This window comes from Hetaerina americana, unplaced genomic scaffold, assembly GCF_022747635.1.
Source record: "Hetaerina americana unplaced genomic scaffold, ioHetAmer1.1.p SCAF_77, whole genome shotgun sequence".
NCBI lineage: Eukaryota > Metazoa > Arthropoda > Insecta > Odonata > Calopterygidae > Hetaerina > Hetaerina americana.
In genome coordinates this window covers 1,508,074-1,527,830 of record NW_027287394.1, presented here as the reverse complement: position 1 = coordinate 1,527,830, position 19,757 = coordinate 1,508,074, and the positions used below count along the sequence as shown (strand labels likewise).

Genomic DNA, 19,757 nt, shown 5'->3' with positions numbered 1-19,757 from the left:
GATAAGTATGAGGATGCGGATTCTATGTAGATTTGCAAAAGGAAGCGGTTATGTAATCAGATGCGGATTGGGGTGCAGATGAAATTGCGAACGCAGATACTGACGCGGATACTGATTCCAATGGGGTCACTGGGCTGGATACGGTTGCGGATACAGATGAAAATATGGATACAAAAAAGGTTAATGATGTGGATACGGATACAAATGTGGATACATATTCGGATGCGAATGCGGATACGGATGCAAATTCCAATGCTAATTCGGATACGGATATATAAATGGTTGCGGATAGGGATACGTATACGGATCCGGATACGGATGCAGAATCCGATACAGATACGGACACCTATGTAGATACAGAAACCGATAAGGGTACGGATTCGGTTGCGAATACGGATACGTACACAGGTGCGGATGCAGATATCGATGGGGATACGGATAAGAACAAGTATGCGGAAATAATTACGGGTGCAGAACGACCTCTGATGGGGAAACAGATACGGGTGTGGATACGGATGCAAATACGGAAAGTGTTGCGGACAGGGATGCGATTGGTGTTATGGATTTTGTTACGGATACGGATTCCGATGCGGATATGTATGAGGAAAAAAAATATTGATATGGACGTGGATGCGAAAAAGGATGCTGACACTGATACGAATGGTGATGTGGATGTGGATACGAATACGGAGGCAGATATGGATGTGGATAGAAATATGGATGCTGATGCGGGTGCGGAAGCGGATCAGGATGCGGATACGAATGCCAATTTAGTACGGATGTGTTACGGGTATGGATACCGATGCCAATACGGGTTCGGCTGAAGATACGGTTAAGATTAATACGCTGATACCGATGCGAATGCGCATGCATAAGCGGGTACGGATATGGACGCAAAGATGGATGCAGTTCCGGATGTGAATACGAATGTGGATACGGATGCGGCAATTGATATGGATACATTTGGTAATTCGGAAGGGAATTAGGATGAGGTTGTGAATGTAGATACGGTTACGGATGGAGATTATGATGCTGATACAGAGGCGAATCCGGATGAATACCCGGATGCGGAAATGGATACGAATGCGGAGCAAGATGCGAATGTGGATGCGGATGAGGAAGCAGACACGGATGCGAATGCAAATACGGATGCTGATACGAATCCAGATATGGTTATGGACACGAATGCAGATAACAGTACGGGTACGGATATGGATAGGAATGTGGAAATGGATGTGAAACCGATTCGATTCCTGCAGAAGAAACGGATGTTAAGGCGGACACGGATATCGATGCCTATACGGATGCGGATACAGTCACAGATTTGATGCCAATTTGGATGCGGATACAGACACGAATGGGAATATATATTTGGAAACGGATCTTGATACGGATGCGGATGCAGATCCGGATGCGGAAACGGACACGGATGCGGAACCAGATGTAGATATAGAAGAGGTGGCGGATATAGATGCGAATACGGGTTCTTAAACGGATGCGGGCACTTATGCAATAACGAATTCCGATGTGGATATTGATTAAATTATGGATCGGATGTTGTACTGATACGCATTTCAATTCCATTTCGGATGCGGAGGCGTATGAGGTGGCAGATACTGATTAAAATACGGATACGGATACGGATACAGATGCGGATGCTGATACCGCTGCGTATATTCATGCTCATATGGATACGGATACGGTTGTGTAAACGAATTTGGATATAATTTAAATGTATATTTTGAAACGGATAAGGATGCAGATGCTGATGCGGATGTAGATACGGATGCGAATACGGATATGGATAAAATTACGGATCCTGATGTGAATACTGAAGCGTTTACGGATTGGGACACGGGTGTGAATACTGATTCGGATACAAATTTGGGTACAGATGCGGATGTGGGTACATATGTGAATACATAGCTCATATGGATTTGAATGCGGATACGGGTACTCATGCGGATACGGATGTAGATTTGCATACAGATCCAAATGCGGATACGGATGAGAAAACCGGCGAAGAACCGGATACATATGCGGATTAAGATGCGGATTAGGATAGGGATAAGGATGCGCTTGATGATAAGGATACTTATACAGAAGCGGGTACAAATGTGGACACTGATGCGGATACGGATACAAACGCGGATGCTGATAGCGATGCGGATACGGAGGGAAATACCGAAATGGAAACGAATACGAAACGCACATGGGTTAGGACACGGATGTTAATACAGATGCGGATGCGGATGCGAACACAGATGTGAAAGCGGATGCGTATACGGATATGAATTCATGTACGCATTCCGAAGCGGATAACTGATGCGGAAACGAATGCGTAAAAGTAGACGGATACGGATGCGGTTACGTATGTGGATGAAGATACAGACGCGGTTGTGGATACGGGTGCCGATACCGATGCGGAAAAAGAGACGGGAGAAATTTAGATGCTTAGACGGATGCGAATGCGGTAATGGACGCGGCTGCGGATTAGGATGCGAATACGGATACGGATTCGTTTAGAGATGCGGATGCAGATACCGATGGGGGTACAGATAAGCTTGCGGATACGGATGCGAATAAAGATGCGGATCTGGATGCGCATATTGATACGGATGATGATATGAATACTTATCTGGATTTTAATATGGATTCTGATGCGGAAACGAATGCGGATGCAGAGGCTGATAAGAATGCGGATTCGGATGTGGATACGGTTTTAGATAGGAATGGGAATACTGATACGGATACAGGAACGGATACTCATGCTAAAAAGGATTCGGATACGGTTTTTGATATGGATGCGGATTCGGATGCGAAGACAGATGTGAATGCGTAGTGGATACGGATCTTAATGCGGCGACGGATACGAATGCGGATATGGATACGGAAGCCGATGGAAATACGGACGCATACTTCGAAACGGTCATCGATGCGGATACAGATCTTTATACGGATGCGAATACCAAAGCAGACACGGATATATATGCGGCTACGGATGCGGGTTTAGATACGGATACGGATGCCGAAACGGAGACGTGTACAAATGCGGACACTAATGGGGATTAGGATAGAAATGCGGTAGTGGATAGCGTTTTGGATATGGATGGGAATACAAAGAAGGAAATGAATACGGAAAAGGAAACGGATTAGGTCACGGATGCGTATATGGATGCGAATGCGGATGTAAATGTAGATGGCGATACCGATGCGGATACAAATTTTAATTCGGATGACGATGAGAATATGGATGCGAAATCACGTACTTATTTGGAACCGTTTTAAACATTTTAAAAGTGTACATTCACCCGAAAAATATGCAAAAACGTCATTCTTATGCTTAAGAGTATATAATTGAGGTGTTCTTAAAGCAAATAATCAATTTTTAGAATAAATTTTTTTCCCCTTTCAACGTAAAAAGTGCCATAACCCCCCTTTGATTGAAATTTGAATAAAAGATTGTAAAAGCTCCCACAAAAAGGTTTCGAGGGTGTTGATTCGTATGTGGGTACGGATGCGGATACAAACGCGAATGCGCATGCTTATACTGATGCTAATGCGGATACGGAAATAGATGCGGATGCTGATACATATCCGGATGCGAAAACTGATACGGATGCGGATAAAGATTCGGCTGATGTTGCGGACACGAAATCTCTTAAGAATACGGAAACCGATGCGGATACCGATGCAGGTACGGATACGGATTCGGTTACGGATGAGGATACGAATAAGGATGCGCATGTGGATACATATGCTGATACGCATACGAATGTGGATGTCGACGCGAAAATGGATTCGTTAGTATATGCGGATGCAAATGTTGATACGGTTATAAAGCGGATACGAATGCACAAACTGATCCAGACACGGATACCGATTTGGATATGGTTACGGATACGGATGTTGATACAGATACCGATGTGGATGCGGATACGGATACAGAGGCAGATGCAGATGCTATTTAGATGCTGATATGGATGCGAGTACTGTTTTGGATGGATAAACGGAAGCAAATATGGAATAAGATGTGGATAAAGATGCGCACACGGATGCGGATACGGATGCCGATACGGAAACAGGTACGGATATGAATTTTTATTTGGAAATGTCTCTGAAAGTAGATAAGCAGGAATGTCCGAAAAAGGATACGGATGTGGATACAAATGCGGTTTCGTATACGGATGGGGATACTGATGGGGAAACGGATGCGGAAGCGGATAAGATATTGATGCGAAAGCAGATTCCGATGCGGTTTCGTACACGGATGTGGATAGGGATGCGGATGTAAATGCCGATGCAGATACGGAATGAACACGGATACGGATTCGGACACGGAGGCCAATACGGATTCGGACAAGGAGGGAGATACGGATGATGATAGATATAAAACTTCGGTTTTTATTACGGATGTGAATGCAGATACGGATATGGATATAGATTTGCATACGGATACGGATGGAAATTCGCATGCAGATACGCGGATGTGTGTATTGGTGAAATGCCGATATGGTTAGGGAAACGTATACGTATACGGAGGTGAATACGGATGCAAATGCGGATACGGACAGGGGTTACGATACAAATGCCGATACCGATACAGATAAGGATGCGGATATGAATTTGGATGCCAATTCGGATACGGAGACGGATATATTTGCAGATGCGGATGCATATACAGATTCTCGTACGAATGTGGATGCGGTTGCGAATATAGATAGGTATGCGGACACGTAAACGGATGCGGATGCATAAACCGAAGTGGATACGAATGCAGATACGGATGTTGATGCAGATGCAGCTGCTGATGCGAATGTTGATACGGATACGAATGTGGAAACGGATACGGATGCCGATAACGATAACAATACGTATGCTGTTACGGATACGAATGCGGGTAAAAATCAGCATTACTACATTAATATCCGTATCCGCTTCCATATCAAAATCCTTATCGGCATCCTCATCATTGTATGTTTGCGCATCGGTATCCATTTCCGGGTTCGTATCCTTTACAACATATATTATCATTTAAAACAAGAAACCCAGAATTTATGCTACATGACCAAAAATAACGAAGAAAATAATTAGGTCAAAAATTTCATCTCTATTAAATGTGTACAATATACCAAAGATATGCAAAAAAGGTCTTTCTATTTAAATGTAAGGTAAAGTAAGTGAGTGAATGCTTGAGATATTCTAAAGGCATTAATTACTTCCATTTTTAGAATTTTTAATTTTTATCATTTCACCATGAAAAGTGCCAGCCCCCTTGGCTTCCAATCGTAATAAATCGTAAAAAATAACACCAAAAGGTTTCGAAGGTGCTAATACGAATGTGGATACGGATGCAGATACGGATGCGGATACCGGCGTGCATGCGGAAACGGATGCGGAAATGATAGCGGAAGAAGATACTGATGTAAATGTAGATTCAGATGCGAAAGTGGATACGGATGCGAATAGGGTTGAGGATGCGGAAAAGGAAAAATTAGATAATATAGACGGCAATGGGGATACGTATTAGGATGCGGATATGGTTAAGTATGCGGATATAAATGGGGATGCTAGGGCGGATTCAGATATGGATACAGTTGCACTTGTGGATGCAGATAAGGATATGGATACGGATGCGGATACGAAAGCGGATATCAATGCGGTTACGGATACGAATCAGGATGTGTCTTGGAAACGGAAAACGATGCGGATATGGACGCTAATGCCGATTCCGATGCTTATACGGATGTGGATACTGATGCGGATATGGATGAGGAAATGGATACGGATACCGATGTGGGCACGGAAGTGGATACGAAAATGGATGCCATTGCGGATACGGATGCTGATGCGGGTACGAATACGTATTCAGATACGTTGTGGATAGTAATATGGATGCTGTTAAAATTACGGAAGTGGACCTGGAAGCCAACACGGATGCGGATTCTTATGAGTATACCTATGCGGATACGGATGAGGATACGTATGCGGATACGGATGAGGATACGGCTTGCAGAGACATATGAATTCAGATGTGAAAATGGATATGAATGCGGATACGGATAGGGAACCTGATGCCAATAAGGATGTGGATGCAGATACGGATGCGAATTTGAAAACGGATGTGTATACAGATGCGATTTATTATGCGCATTATGCAGATATGAATACTTAGCGTATCGGATGTGAATGCGGATACGGATACGCATGCGGACTCGGATACGGAATCCCAAGTGGATGCGGATGCAGATTAGGAAACGGATACCGATGCATATGCAGATTCGTATTCGGATGCGGATGCCGACGCAGATACGGATACATATGCGGATACGGATACGGTTTGGTACACGGAAACGAATTCGGATACGGATACATATGCGGATGCGAACTTGGGGGGGAATTCGGATATTCATACGGCAATGCTCAGAAATTAGGACACGGATATGGATGCGGATTCGGATGCCAGACAGATTTTAATTTGGACGAGTAAATTGATCAGAATGCGGATTCAGATACGGATGCGGATACAGATGGGATTTATCATGCGGATTAGGATACTGGAGTGACATTATAAACGGATACGGATTTCGATACGGAAGCGGATATAAATCCGGAATACAGATGCGGATACAGATGGTATTTATCATGCAGATTAGGATACAAATGTGAATTTATATACGGATATGGATTACGATACGTAAGCGGATGTAGATCCGGAAGCGGAACGAATACGGATTCGGAACCAGATATGAATGCGGAAGAGGTGGCGGATCCGGATTCGAATACGAATCGGGTTCGGATACGGATGCGGATGCTGATGCGGATACTGTACGGATACGCATTCGGATTCTTACACGGAAACCATTGCCGATACGGATGCAGGCTCTGAAACCGACTCATATTAGGATACAGGTTCATATACGGATGCAGGTATACACGCAGATACGGATACATATGCGGATTAAGATGCGGATTTGGATACGGATACGAATGCGGATACAGGTGCTGATATGAATAACGTGAAAATTGGGGTCCCTGATGCAGATACGAATACATATATACGTCAGACATATATGCGTCTAGCGATGCAGATAGAGAGGCGAATTCAGATATGGAATTGGAAATGGAAACGGAAAAGGAAACGGAAAAGGATATAAAATTGAATGCAAATTTTTATACGGATGCGATACGGACACATTTACTGATGCGTCTAACGTTGCAGATAGGGAGGCGAATTCGGATATAGAATTGGAAACGGACATGGAAAGGAAACGGATACGGATAGAAATATAAATGCCAATTTGGATGCGAATTCCGTTTGGGATGCGGATGTGGATACAAATGAAAATACAGATACGAATGCGGAAACTGTTGCAGATACGGATATCAATGCGGATATGGATTCATATATGGATACAAATACGGATGTGGATACGGATACGGATGCATATGCAGATACGGATTCGGATACGCATTTGTATAGGGATACAATTGCTGATACGGATAAGAAGCGGATACGGATTGCGACACAGATGCCAATACGGATTCGGATACCGATTTAAATACGCCTGCGGATGCGGACACAGGTGTGAATGCGCAGCGGATACGGTTTTGAAAGCGGACACGGATACGCAAGCGGATTCGGATACAGAAACAGATAGCTATACGAATACAGATTTAGAAACAAATACTGATGCAAATTAAGATTCGTACGCGGATCTGGAAATCGACACATATACAGAAACATGCGGATTCGGATAAGTGTTTGGATACGGATAAGGATGCGGATACGGATGCTGATAACGATACTGATATAGATGACGCGACAAATGCGGACACTGATGCGGATACGGCTACATATGCGGATGCGGATAGCAATATGGATACGGATGGGAATTCTGATGAGGAAACAAAAACAGACATAGATTAAGACACGGATACGGATGCGTAAACGAATGCGGATACGAATGCCAGAGATGTTAATTCGGATGTGGAAATTTATTAAAATTAAGCAAAAGATACGGATGCTGATTTTTATACGGACTTAAATGTAGATACGATTTATAATGCGGAATAGGATACGGATGCGAAACCAGATGGAAATGCGGAAGATGTGGTGGATTCGGATGCGAAGACAAATAAGGGTTTAGATACGGGTGCAAGTACTAATGTGGCTCCTAAGGCGGATACGGATTCCGATGCGAATAATGATGTAGATTTTGATACGGCTTCGGATGAGGAAGTCATATCAAATACGGTTGGGGATGAGGTTGCGGATACCAATCGGAATACAGAAACAGATGCGAATACTAATGCGGATACGCATACCGAAGCTGATATGGATTCCCATTTGGATACGGATATGGATGTGGATTTGTATACGTATGAAATTTTAAATACGGATGCTGATGCGGAACCGGGTGCGGAAGCAGATGCTGATACGGCAGAAGATACGGATTCCGTTTAGCGTTTTGATAGGAATACGGATGATGATACGTATACAGAAGCCGATACAAATAGGGACTCGGATGTAAATACAAAGTCGCATACGGATTAAAATACGGATGCGGACACAGATGTGAATGCATAGCGGATACGGATCTGAATGCGCATACGAATACGCATGCGGATATGGAAACCGATGAGGAGGCGTGTGTATATTTGGAAACGGATAACGATTCGGATGCAGATTTGTATACGGATGCGGACATCGACGCAGATACGAATACATATACGGATACGAATGTGAATTTGGATACGGATGCGTATACGGGTGCTTTTACGGATACTGATACGGATTTGGGTATAAATGCAGCTACTGATGTGGATACGGATACAAATACGGATGCGGATAGCGATGCGGATACGGATGTAAAAGGATATGAAAACGGACAAGGATTAGGACACGGGAGGGGATATGGATGCCAATGCGGATGCGGATACAGATTTCAATGTGGATACGGTCGCAAATGCCGTTACGCATTTGGAGGCGGATACGGATTGGAAAATGGATGCAGATAAGGAGACGGATACGTATGCGGTTACGTATGTGGATGGAATACAGAGGCGTATGCGTATACGGATACAGATACCGACGCAGATGAGGATACGGATACGGATGTGAATGCCGATACGGATACGAGAGTGAATGCCGATACGGATACATATGCGGGTATGGATGCAAAAGAGGATACCGATGCGGATAACGAAGCCAATTTTGATGCGAATGCGATATACGGATGCAAAATCAAATACTGATTTGGAAACGGATACTGATGCGGACACAAATGCGAATGTGAATGCGGAAGAGTATGCGTATTAGCATAAGGATGGGGTTGTGGAACAAGATACCGATGCGGATACGGATTAGGATAAGGATGCGAATGCGGATGCTGAAACGGATGCAAATGCGGATATAAACGGAGATGGGAATACCGATGCAGATACGAAATTGGATGCGGATGAGGATACGGATGTTAATCAGATTATGGTGTGGAAAAGTATATGGATGTGGAGGGATGCAAATGTGGATGCGGTTGAGGATTCTGAATAAGTTACTTATGCGGATACAGAAGCGGTTACGTTTACGAATGCAGATACAGCTGCGGTTATGTATACATATGCAGACACGGTTACGGTAATGGATTCGGCTAAGAATAAGGATGCGGAAAATATGTAGATGAGGATAAGGACGCTGTTTGGTATGCAAATGCAGAACCCTATGGAGGTACAGAAACTAATGTGGATGCGGATTTGAATGCGGATACGGATACATATACAGATGCGGATGCGGATTTGAATGCGGGTACGGATACATATACAGATGCGGAGGAAGATACCGATTGAGATATGGATATGGATACGATTGTGGATATGGATACGAATATGGAATGACTTCTGATGGGAAAACAGATACGAAACGAATACGGATACAGATGTGGATTTGAATTCAAATACAGATAAGGATGCGGACAAGAATTTGAATGGAGATACGGATACCTAGGTTGATATGAATGCGGATACTAATGCAGAGAAGGATGCCGATGGGGATATGTATGGAGAAATTGATACGGATATGGATGAAGATACTGATGCGGATGCGAAACGGATGCTGATGCGAATAGAGATGCAGATGCGGATCCGGATAAGAATATGGATGCTGATTCGTAACGAATGGGAAAAGGATTCGGATACGGATGCGGATAGAGATGCCAAACAGATTTGAATTCGGATTTGGAAATCGATCTAAATGCTGTTACACATTCGGTTTTGGATTATGATTCTAATTCGAATATGGATTCAAATTCGGTTGCGGGATTTGGAGGAGTCAGATACGGATGCGGTTACGTATGTGGATGCGTATGCGGATAGGGATACCGATGCGGATAAGGATACGGGTACGAATGTGAATGCCGATACGGATATTTATACGGATATGGATGCAAAAGAGGATACCGAAGTGGATGAAGAAGCCAATTTTGATGCGATTAAATAAACGGATGCAAAATAAAATGTTTATGTGGAAACAATTACGGATGCGGACACAAATGCGAATGTGGAAACGGATGAATATGCGGATACGCATGAGGATGGGGTTGCGGCACAAGATACCGATGCGGATACCGAAACGAATTTTTATGCGAATGAGCTTACGGATGCGAGATCAGATACTCATGTGGAAACGTTAAAATTGTAAACGTGTGCATTGTAAACATTGTAAAGGTGTTTAAATTATGAAAAGACGTCATTCTTTTGTTTTAAAGTAAATGATTGAGGTGTTTTCAAGGCATAAAATCCATTTTAGAAATTCGATTTTTTCTCATTTCACCTTGAGAAGTACCATTCCTCCCATGGAATATTGATGCTGATACGGATACAAAAGCTGATAAGGATGGAGACTTTGGTGCAAATACGGATTTGGATACGGATTGAAATACGAATGCGCACACGCATGCGGACACAGATATGAACGCATAGTGGATACGGAACTAAATACAGATACAGAAACGCATGTGGATACGGATTCGTATATGGATGCTTAATCCGATGCAGATACGGACACATATGTGAATACGGATGTAGATTTAGATGCGGATAGGGATGCGGATACGAGTGCTCATACGGATACTGATACTTATGATGCAACAACTGCGGACACAGATGCGGATTCGGATACATACGTAAATGCGGATAACGCTGCGGAAAAAGAAGTAAATAAGGATATGGAAACTGCCCCGGATTAGAACACGGATTTAAATACGGATGCGAATACAGATGTGAATGCGGATGCGGATACGTATGCGAAAGCCGGTACGCATTAAGTAGCGAATACGGATGCGGAAACAAATTCGTATACGGATGCGGATACGGATTCGAATATGGATGCGGATGAGAATATGGATGCGCACAAGGATGAGGTTGCGGAAAAAGATAAAGTGGCGGATATAAAAGCAGGTTTTGATGCGGATAAATAAACGGATGCGAAATCAGATACGGCAAATGCGGAAACGTAAACATTGTAAAGGTAGACACAAAACGGAAAATTATGCAAAAATATTTCTTTTGTTTCTGAGTAAATGATTGGGGTGTTTAATGGCATATAATCCATTTTTAGAATTTGAACTTTTCTAATTTCTCCGTGAAAATGCCATTTACCCTCCTTGGACAATGGATGCTATAACTGATACGGAACGCGGACGCGAAAGAGAACAAGGATATTGATACAGATGAGGATACGGATGTGGTTACTCATACGGATGGCAGACAGATTAAATGAATAGATGAACAGATAGATGAATTAGATGCGGAAATTGATCTGAATTTCGGATATGGATTCGGATGCTGATGCAAATAAGGATGTGGATGCAGATGCGTATACGGATACAGATACGATTAATCATGCGGATTACTTTACGGAATCGAATTCATATAAGAATACGGAAACGGATATGGATGATAAACTAGATCAGGGCGCTTAAGAGGTGAAGGGTATGAATGAAACGATGAATACGGGGTTGGATACGTATGCGGATTATGATGCATATACGGATTCAGATGCGGATATTGAGGAAATTATGGATACGGATTGTATGGTAGGAATTGAGGTGGCTGATCCAAATGCGAATAAAGATACGGATACGGAAGCGGATAAGAATTCGGATGCCGATTCGGATACGGAAACCGATATGGATGCAGATGCAGATAATGATTTGCATAAGGATGCGGATGCGAAAATTTAGAGGAATGCGCACCCGTTTACGGAAACGGATGCGGAGGCATTTACCGATGGAGATACCGATTCAGATACGGAAGTAAGTGCGGATGCAGGTGTTGATACGGATACGGATGTGGAAACGGATACGGCTGCCGATACCAAAACGTATGCTCATACGAATATGAATGCGGGTATAAATCAGTATCCGCATTGGCATCCGTATTTGCTTCCGTATCAACATCCTTTTCGGCATCCGCATCATTGTACGTATCCGCATCTGTATCCATTTCCGGATTCGCATCCTTTTCAATATACCTTCCATATAAAACTAAAAACCCAGAATCAATGCTCCATTTCAAAAGAATTACGTAAAATTTAAGTATGGGAAATATTTCATCTCTTTTAATTGTGTAGATTTTACATAAAAATATGCAAAAAATGTCATTCTTATTTTTGGTAAAATGCTTGAGGTGTTCTAAAGGCATTAATACCCTTTATAGAATTTTTAATTTTTCTCATTTCACCATACAAAGTGCCTTTTCCCCTTGGATTCCAATCGTAAGAAATCGTAAAAAATCGTAAAAAACACCCTAAGTTTCCGAGGTCTTATTTCGAATGTAGATATAAAAATGGAAACCGACCTGGATGCAAACACGGATGGGGAAATGGATGCGGAAGCGAATACTGATGTAAATGCAGATTTGGATGCTCTAGCGGATACGGATGTGGATAGGGATATGAATGTAGAAACGGAAAAATATGCGGATATAGACGCGAATGCGGATACGAATGTGGAGCCGGATATGGATGAGAAGAAGGATAAAAAGGCGAATACGGATGTGTATACGGATGCTAAGGCTGATTCGGATAGAGCTGCGGATGTAGATACATATCCGGCTGGAGCAACGGATACAGTTACAGATGCAAATGTGGATGCATATGAGGATATGGATACGGATGCAAATACATAAGAGGATAGCAATGTGAATACGAATACGGATGAGGATGTGGCTTCGGAAACAGAAAACGATGCGGATACGGATGTGAATGCGGATACGGATGCGTAAACGGATGTGGATACCGATACGAATACAGATACGGATAAGACGGATATAGATACACGATACGGACATGAAGACGGACACAGTTCTGGATTCGAATGCGGTTGTGGTTACGGAATACGGCCACGGATGCGGATGTGGATTATGATGCGGATACAGATGCGGATACGAATGATGTTACGGATACTAATACGTAAATGGGTACAAATGCACTCTGGTGCGGATACGATTACAAATGCGGATGAGGATGACGATGCGGATGTGGAGGCGCTACGGATATCGAAACGGATACGAAAACGGACACAGATTATGACACAAATGGGAATACGGATGCGGATAAAGATGCGGATAGACATGTGAATGCGCATGCGGCTGGGATAGGAATGACGGTACGCTCACGGAAACGAATTTTGATGCCTAAAAGAATGCAGATAAGGAGACCGATACGGATGCGTTTACGTATGTGGATGAGAATGCAGACTTGGATGAGAATGCGAATACCGATGCGGATAAGGAAAACAATTCAAATGTTGATGATGAAACGGATGTGAATGCGGATATGGATACAGATGGAGATACCGATGCGGATACATATTTGAATGCGGATACATTTTTGAATGCGGATACGGATGCGGACACATATTTAATGCGAATACGGATGCGGATGCCTTAATGGAGTTTACAGACGCGGATACGGATGAGGATACATATTTGAATACGGATACGGATAATGAAACGAATGCAGATAAGGAGACGGTTACGGATGCGGTTACGTTTATGGTTTTTACAGTCGCGGATATGGATGCAGATACATATTTGAATGCGGATACGGACGCGAATGACGGTACGCTTATGGCAGCGGATACGGATGCTGAAACGAATGCCGATTAGGAGACGGTTACGGATGCGGTTACGTTTATGGAGTTTACTGACGCGAATACGGATGCGGATACATATTTGAATGCGGATACGGACGCGAATGACGGTACGCTTATGGCAGCGGATACCCATGCTAAAACGAATGCAGATAAGGATACGGTTACGGGTGCGGTTACGTTTATGGAGTTTACGGACGTGGATATGGCGATGCGGATATGAAGGCAAATACAGCTGTGGTAACGGATACTGATAAGGATTCGGATACGGATAAGGATGCAGATATGGATGTGGATACAGATGTGAATGCGGATACGGATGCGAATGCTTGTACGCATACGGAAGCTGATAGGGATGCGGAAACGCATGCAGATAAGGGAACGGATGCGTATAAGGGAACGGATGTGGATGCTATTGTGTGTGTGGACGAAGATACAGACGTGGATGCAAATACTGATGCGGGTTCCAATGCGGATAGGGATACGGATACGAATGTGGATGCTCAAACTGATACGAATGCGGATATGTTTGCAGATGGGTTTACGATAAGGATACAAATGCGAATATAAAGGCGGATGACGATACGGATGATAATCTGATTCTAATGCGGAAACGTTCTCTGTTTTGAAATTTTTTACATTTAAACAAAAGTTATGCAAAATAGTCATCATGTTGTGGTAAAGTAAATGATTCAAGTGTTTTCAAGACAAATAATCCATTTTTATAATTTTAGTTTTTTCTCATTTCACCGTTCTAATCCGCATCAGCATTCGTCTAAGCATCCACATTCGTATCTGTAACAGCTTCCGTATTATATCCGTATCCGCATCCTTATCCGTATTCGCATTGGTTTCCGCATCCGTATATATATCCGAATTCAGATCCATATCCGTATCGTTTTCCGTTTCCAAATCCACAAACTAATCCGTATCCGTATTCGCATTGATATTCGCTTCCGTATCCGCAGCCGTATTCGCATGTGTATACATTACCTAATCTGCATCCGCAATTGGATCTGTTTCTGAATCCGTATCCGTATCCGCATCTGGATATGTATCTGCATCCATATCCGAATCCGCATTAGCATCCGTGTACGCATCGTACTGACATATATATCTCCCTGCTTATCCATATCCGCATCAACAGCCAAACCCGCAAACGAAAATGTATACGTAATCATTATCGTATCCGCATTTGCATCGATATCCATATCCGTATCTGTATTCTAATTCGCATTTGCATCCGTAACTGTATTCGCGTCCAAATCCTCATCCGTATCTATATACGCATTCTAATCCGTATTAATATCCGCATTTTCATCTATATCCGCAATCGTATCCAACTGCGTGTCCACATCCGTATCCGATTCCACATCTGCATCAGCATTTGCATCCGCATCCGCATCACTATATGTTACCGGCTTTTATTTGCATTGACCTACAAATCCTATTCACATCCGCATCCGTTGCCCCATCCAAATCCCCCTCCGTAAACGTCACCGAATCCGTATCCACATCTGCATCCGTTTCGGCACCCTGTTCCGCTTTATTATCCGTATCCGCGTTCCCCTCCCTATCCGCTAACGTATCCGTATTCGCATCCGTATCCACATCCATATTCGTTCAGTATCTTTATCCACATCCGCATCCTTATTTGTATCAGCATCCTTAACCGAATCTGTATCCGTACCTGCATCGGTATCCGCATCTACTACCGCATCCGCAAGAATATTATAATCCGCTCCCACATTCGCGTCTTATTTCGCATCCCTATCCATTTCCACGTCTGTATGGATATCCATATCCGTATTCCAATTACCATCCGTACAAGCATCCACATTGGCATTTGTATCCGCATCCGTATCCATATCCGTATCCACACCCGTATCCGCTTTCTTATCCGTATCCTCATCCATATTGTTATATTTGTTCGTATCCGCGTTCGTATCAGCTTTTGTATCCGCATCCATATCCACATTCGAATCATAACAGTGGAAACATTTTGGTGAAATTTTTACCATTGAATATTCCGATTTGAAACCAGAGGGGTATTCGGTAGTCGGTAATGGTACTATTCACGGTGAAATGAAAAAAAATTTAAATTATAAAAATGGATTATGTCTTGAAAACACCTGAACCATTTACTTTAACACAACATAACGACTTTTTTTGCATATTTTTTGGTTAAATGTAAAAAATTTCATTGCATAGATTTTCACATTAGAAGCAATTTATCATCCGTGTCGTCATCCGCAATTATATTCGCATCTGTATCCATATTGGCAACCCAACTGCATCCATATCCGCATTCGCATCAGTTTGAGCATCCACATTCGTATCCATATCCTTATCCGCATTGTAATCCGCATCCGTATTTGCATCCACGTCTGTATCTTCAACCACCTAAGTATTGGCATGCACATCCGTTCCCTTATCCGCATACGTTTCCGCATCCGTATCCGCTTCCGTATGCGTACAAGTATTCGCATCCGTATCCGCATTCACATCTATATCCACATCCGTATCTGTATCCACATCCGTATCTGCATCCTTATCCGCATCCGTGCGCTTATCTGTATCCGTTACAACAGCTGTATTTGCCTTCATATCCGCATCGCCATCCACATCGACATCTGCATCCGCCTATGCATCCCAATCCGCATTAGTGTCCGCAGTTGTACCAATATCCGTATCCGAATCCGTATCAGCATCCGTATCCGCATCCGTATCAGTATCCGCATCTGCATCCGTATCAGTATCCTAATCCGCATCCGATTATGTATCCCTATCTGCGTCGGTATTCGCATACGTATGCTAATCTGTGTCCACATGTGTAAACATTTTCAAAACGTCTTTCTTACCCACATCAATTTCCGCAATTGTATCCGCATGCGTATCCGTATTTTATCGGAATCCGTTTTCGAATCCTTGTCCCCATCCGTATCAACTTATGTATCCTTATCGAATCCGTGTCAGCAACTTCATCCGCATCTGTGTCTAGCATTATCCACACTCGCATCTATATGCTCAGCCATATATTTAACAGGATCCGTATCAAAACCAGTATCTGCATTCGCATCCGCATCCGTTTCCGTTTCCGCATCCATATCCGCCACCTCATCCGCATCAAATCCGTATTGGAATTGACATCGGAATCCGTAACTACATCCGTATTCATACATGCTCCATATCCGAATATGAATTCGGATCCGTATCCACCAACGCTTCGGCATTCACATCTGTATCCGTATCCGTTCCCGCATCCGGAATATGAAACGCATCCGTATCGTTATCCGTTCCGTATATGAATTCGAAACCGTACCCTAATATAATGCGTCTGTATTCTAATCCGTATCCGAATCAAAATCCGTAACAATATCAGCAGCCGCTTCCGTATTGGAATTCGATCTGTACCCGCAGCCGTATCCTCACCCGCATCCTTATACGCATCGATATCTGCGTCCGCATTCGCGTCCGTATCCGCAGCTGCATCCGTTTTTTCATTTTAATCCAGATATGTGTCTGTATTTGTATCCTCATTTATGTTTATATCCGTATACGCATTTCTATTTGCATCTGTATCCCTAATAGAATCCGTATCTGCCACCGCATCCGCATCTCTCTTCAATTTGACGTCTGTATCCGTTTGCAAATCCATATCTGAATCAGTATTTACATCCGTGTCCCCTTCCGTTCTTGCTTCTGTATCCTCATTAGCATCTGTATCCCTAACTAAAGTCGTATCCGTATACATAACTGCATCCGATATCAGATCTGCCTCAGCATCCGTTTCCGCATCAACATTCGTGTAAAAATCCTCATCCGTATCCGCGCACATATCTGTACTAATATGCACATGCATATTTGCATCGGTGTCCATATATGCATCCGTATCCGCATTAGTATCCGTCTAAGCATCCGTATTCACCACTTCATAAGCATCGATATTTGAATTGACATTCGTTCCATATCCACATACGCCGCTATAAAAATATCCAAATTGGCATCGGAATCCGTATTAGCATCCGTATCCGTATATGAATTCGAATCCGTATCCTAAATGACATAATCAATCTCATCTGCATCGGCAATGAAATTCGAATCCGCATTTGTATACATCCGCGTCCGCATTGACATCAGCATCTGTAACCGTTTCAGCATCCACAACCCTATGCACATCAATATCCGTGTCCGCGTTCGTCTCTTTTCCGCATCCGTTTGCGAGTTCGTATCCAAATTCATATCCGTAATGGTATCCGCATTCGTGTCCTTTACCGTTAATACATTCGTCCCCGCCTCCGTATCCGTATCTGCATTCGCATCCGTGTCCGATCTTTATCCGCATTCGCATCTCTATCCCCATCTTTATTCATTTCCGTATCCGGATATTTATCCGAATCCGCTTCTATGTCCGCATCATAATCTGCATCCGTATCCGTATCTGCATTTGCTGCCCAATCATCATCCGCTTCCGAATTAGCATATGTATCCATATCTTTTGCCACATCGGTATTAAAATTCGCATCTGTCTCCGCGCCTTTATCCGCATCCGCATTCGCCTAAGCATCCGCATTTGTATCTGTATCAGCATCCATATTATATCCGTATCGCAATAAGTATCCGTATTAGCATTGGCATCCCCATCCGTATAAAAAATCAGATAAGTATCCGCGTCGTTATCCGTCTCCCAATCCATATCCTCATCAGTATCCTTATCCGGATTGGTATTCGCTTCCTTATAAGCATCCGTAATCGCATCTGTATCCATATCTTCATTTGCATACGTATTGGGATCCGTATCCACATCCGTATCCGTATCCGCATCCGGATATGTATCCGCATTTCATATCGAAATCCATATACGAATTAGCATTAGCATCCCTGTACGCTTCCACATCCGTATCAACTTCCGTATTCCTATTAGCATCCGTATCCACATTCGAATCTATATCAACAAATTTTTCCGTTTCTGCATTCATTTTTGCATCTGCCTCCGTATCCGCATTCGCATCCAAATCTGCAACTATATCAGTATCCGCTTCTGTATCCATTTCAGCATCCATATCCCTATACATTTCGGTATACGCATCCGTATCTGCATCCGGAAAAGCATCTGCGTCCGCATCCGCTTCCGCTTCAGCATCCGTATTAAAAGCCACATTCTAATTCGTACCTATATTTTTATCCTTATCCATAAGTATCCAAACCTGCCTCAGTATCCGTACCTTAATTATTATATGCATCTTTATCCGCAAGCTAATCGGTATTCTGACCGATATCCGAACCCTTATCCATATCCGTATTCGAATCGACATCCGTATTCACATTTGTATACATAACTGCATCCATTATTGCATCTTTATCTGTATCCGCATCAGTATCCGCTTCCGTTTCCGAACGTGTATTTGTAATTGAATCGTATTCGCCACCTCTTTCGCATTCACATCTTTATCTTCATCCGTATTCGTATCCGCATCCGGATAGTAATCCGCATCGTATCTGCATCTGCATCATTATAAGAATTCGAATCCGTATCTTAATCCGGAGAATAAATCGCATCTGTATCCGCATCCGCAATATTTTCCGCATCAATATACAACTCCGTAT

The 19,757-nt window shown here is 43.0% G+C and overlaps 1 protein-coding gene across 1 annotated transcript; it reads right to left on the bottom strand.

Annotated features, from left to right (window-relative positions):
* Positions 1 to 17,655: 17,655 nt before the first annotated feature.
* Positions 17,656 to 19,225, bottom strand: LOC139697475 (clumping factor B-like). The gene is made up of 2 exons (XM_071596198.1): positions 19,038 to 19,225; positions 17,656 to 17,995 (listed from the first exon to the last, which is right to left on the bottom strand). Exons 1-2 carry the CDS (start codon positions 19,223 to 19,225, stop codon positions 17,656 to 17,658), a joined length of 528 nt encoding a protein of 175 aa, XP_071452299.1.
* Between the last annotated feature and the right edge of the window lie 532 nt (positions 19,226 to 19,757).

Excerpts from the sequence above, each read along its gene's own strand:
- LOC139697475 (XM_071596198.1), bottom strand. The coding sequence starts at position 19,225 with ATGTATAGGGATATGGATGCTGAAATGGATACAGAAGCGGATACTGAT. Across the intron at positions 17,996-19,037 it reads GTTGATACGGATGTGGAAGC|TACAGATATGTGCGCGGATA; the intron begins GTACAGGGATGC and ends TGTGCATATTAG.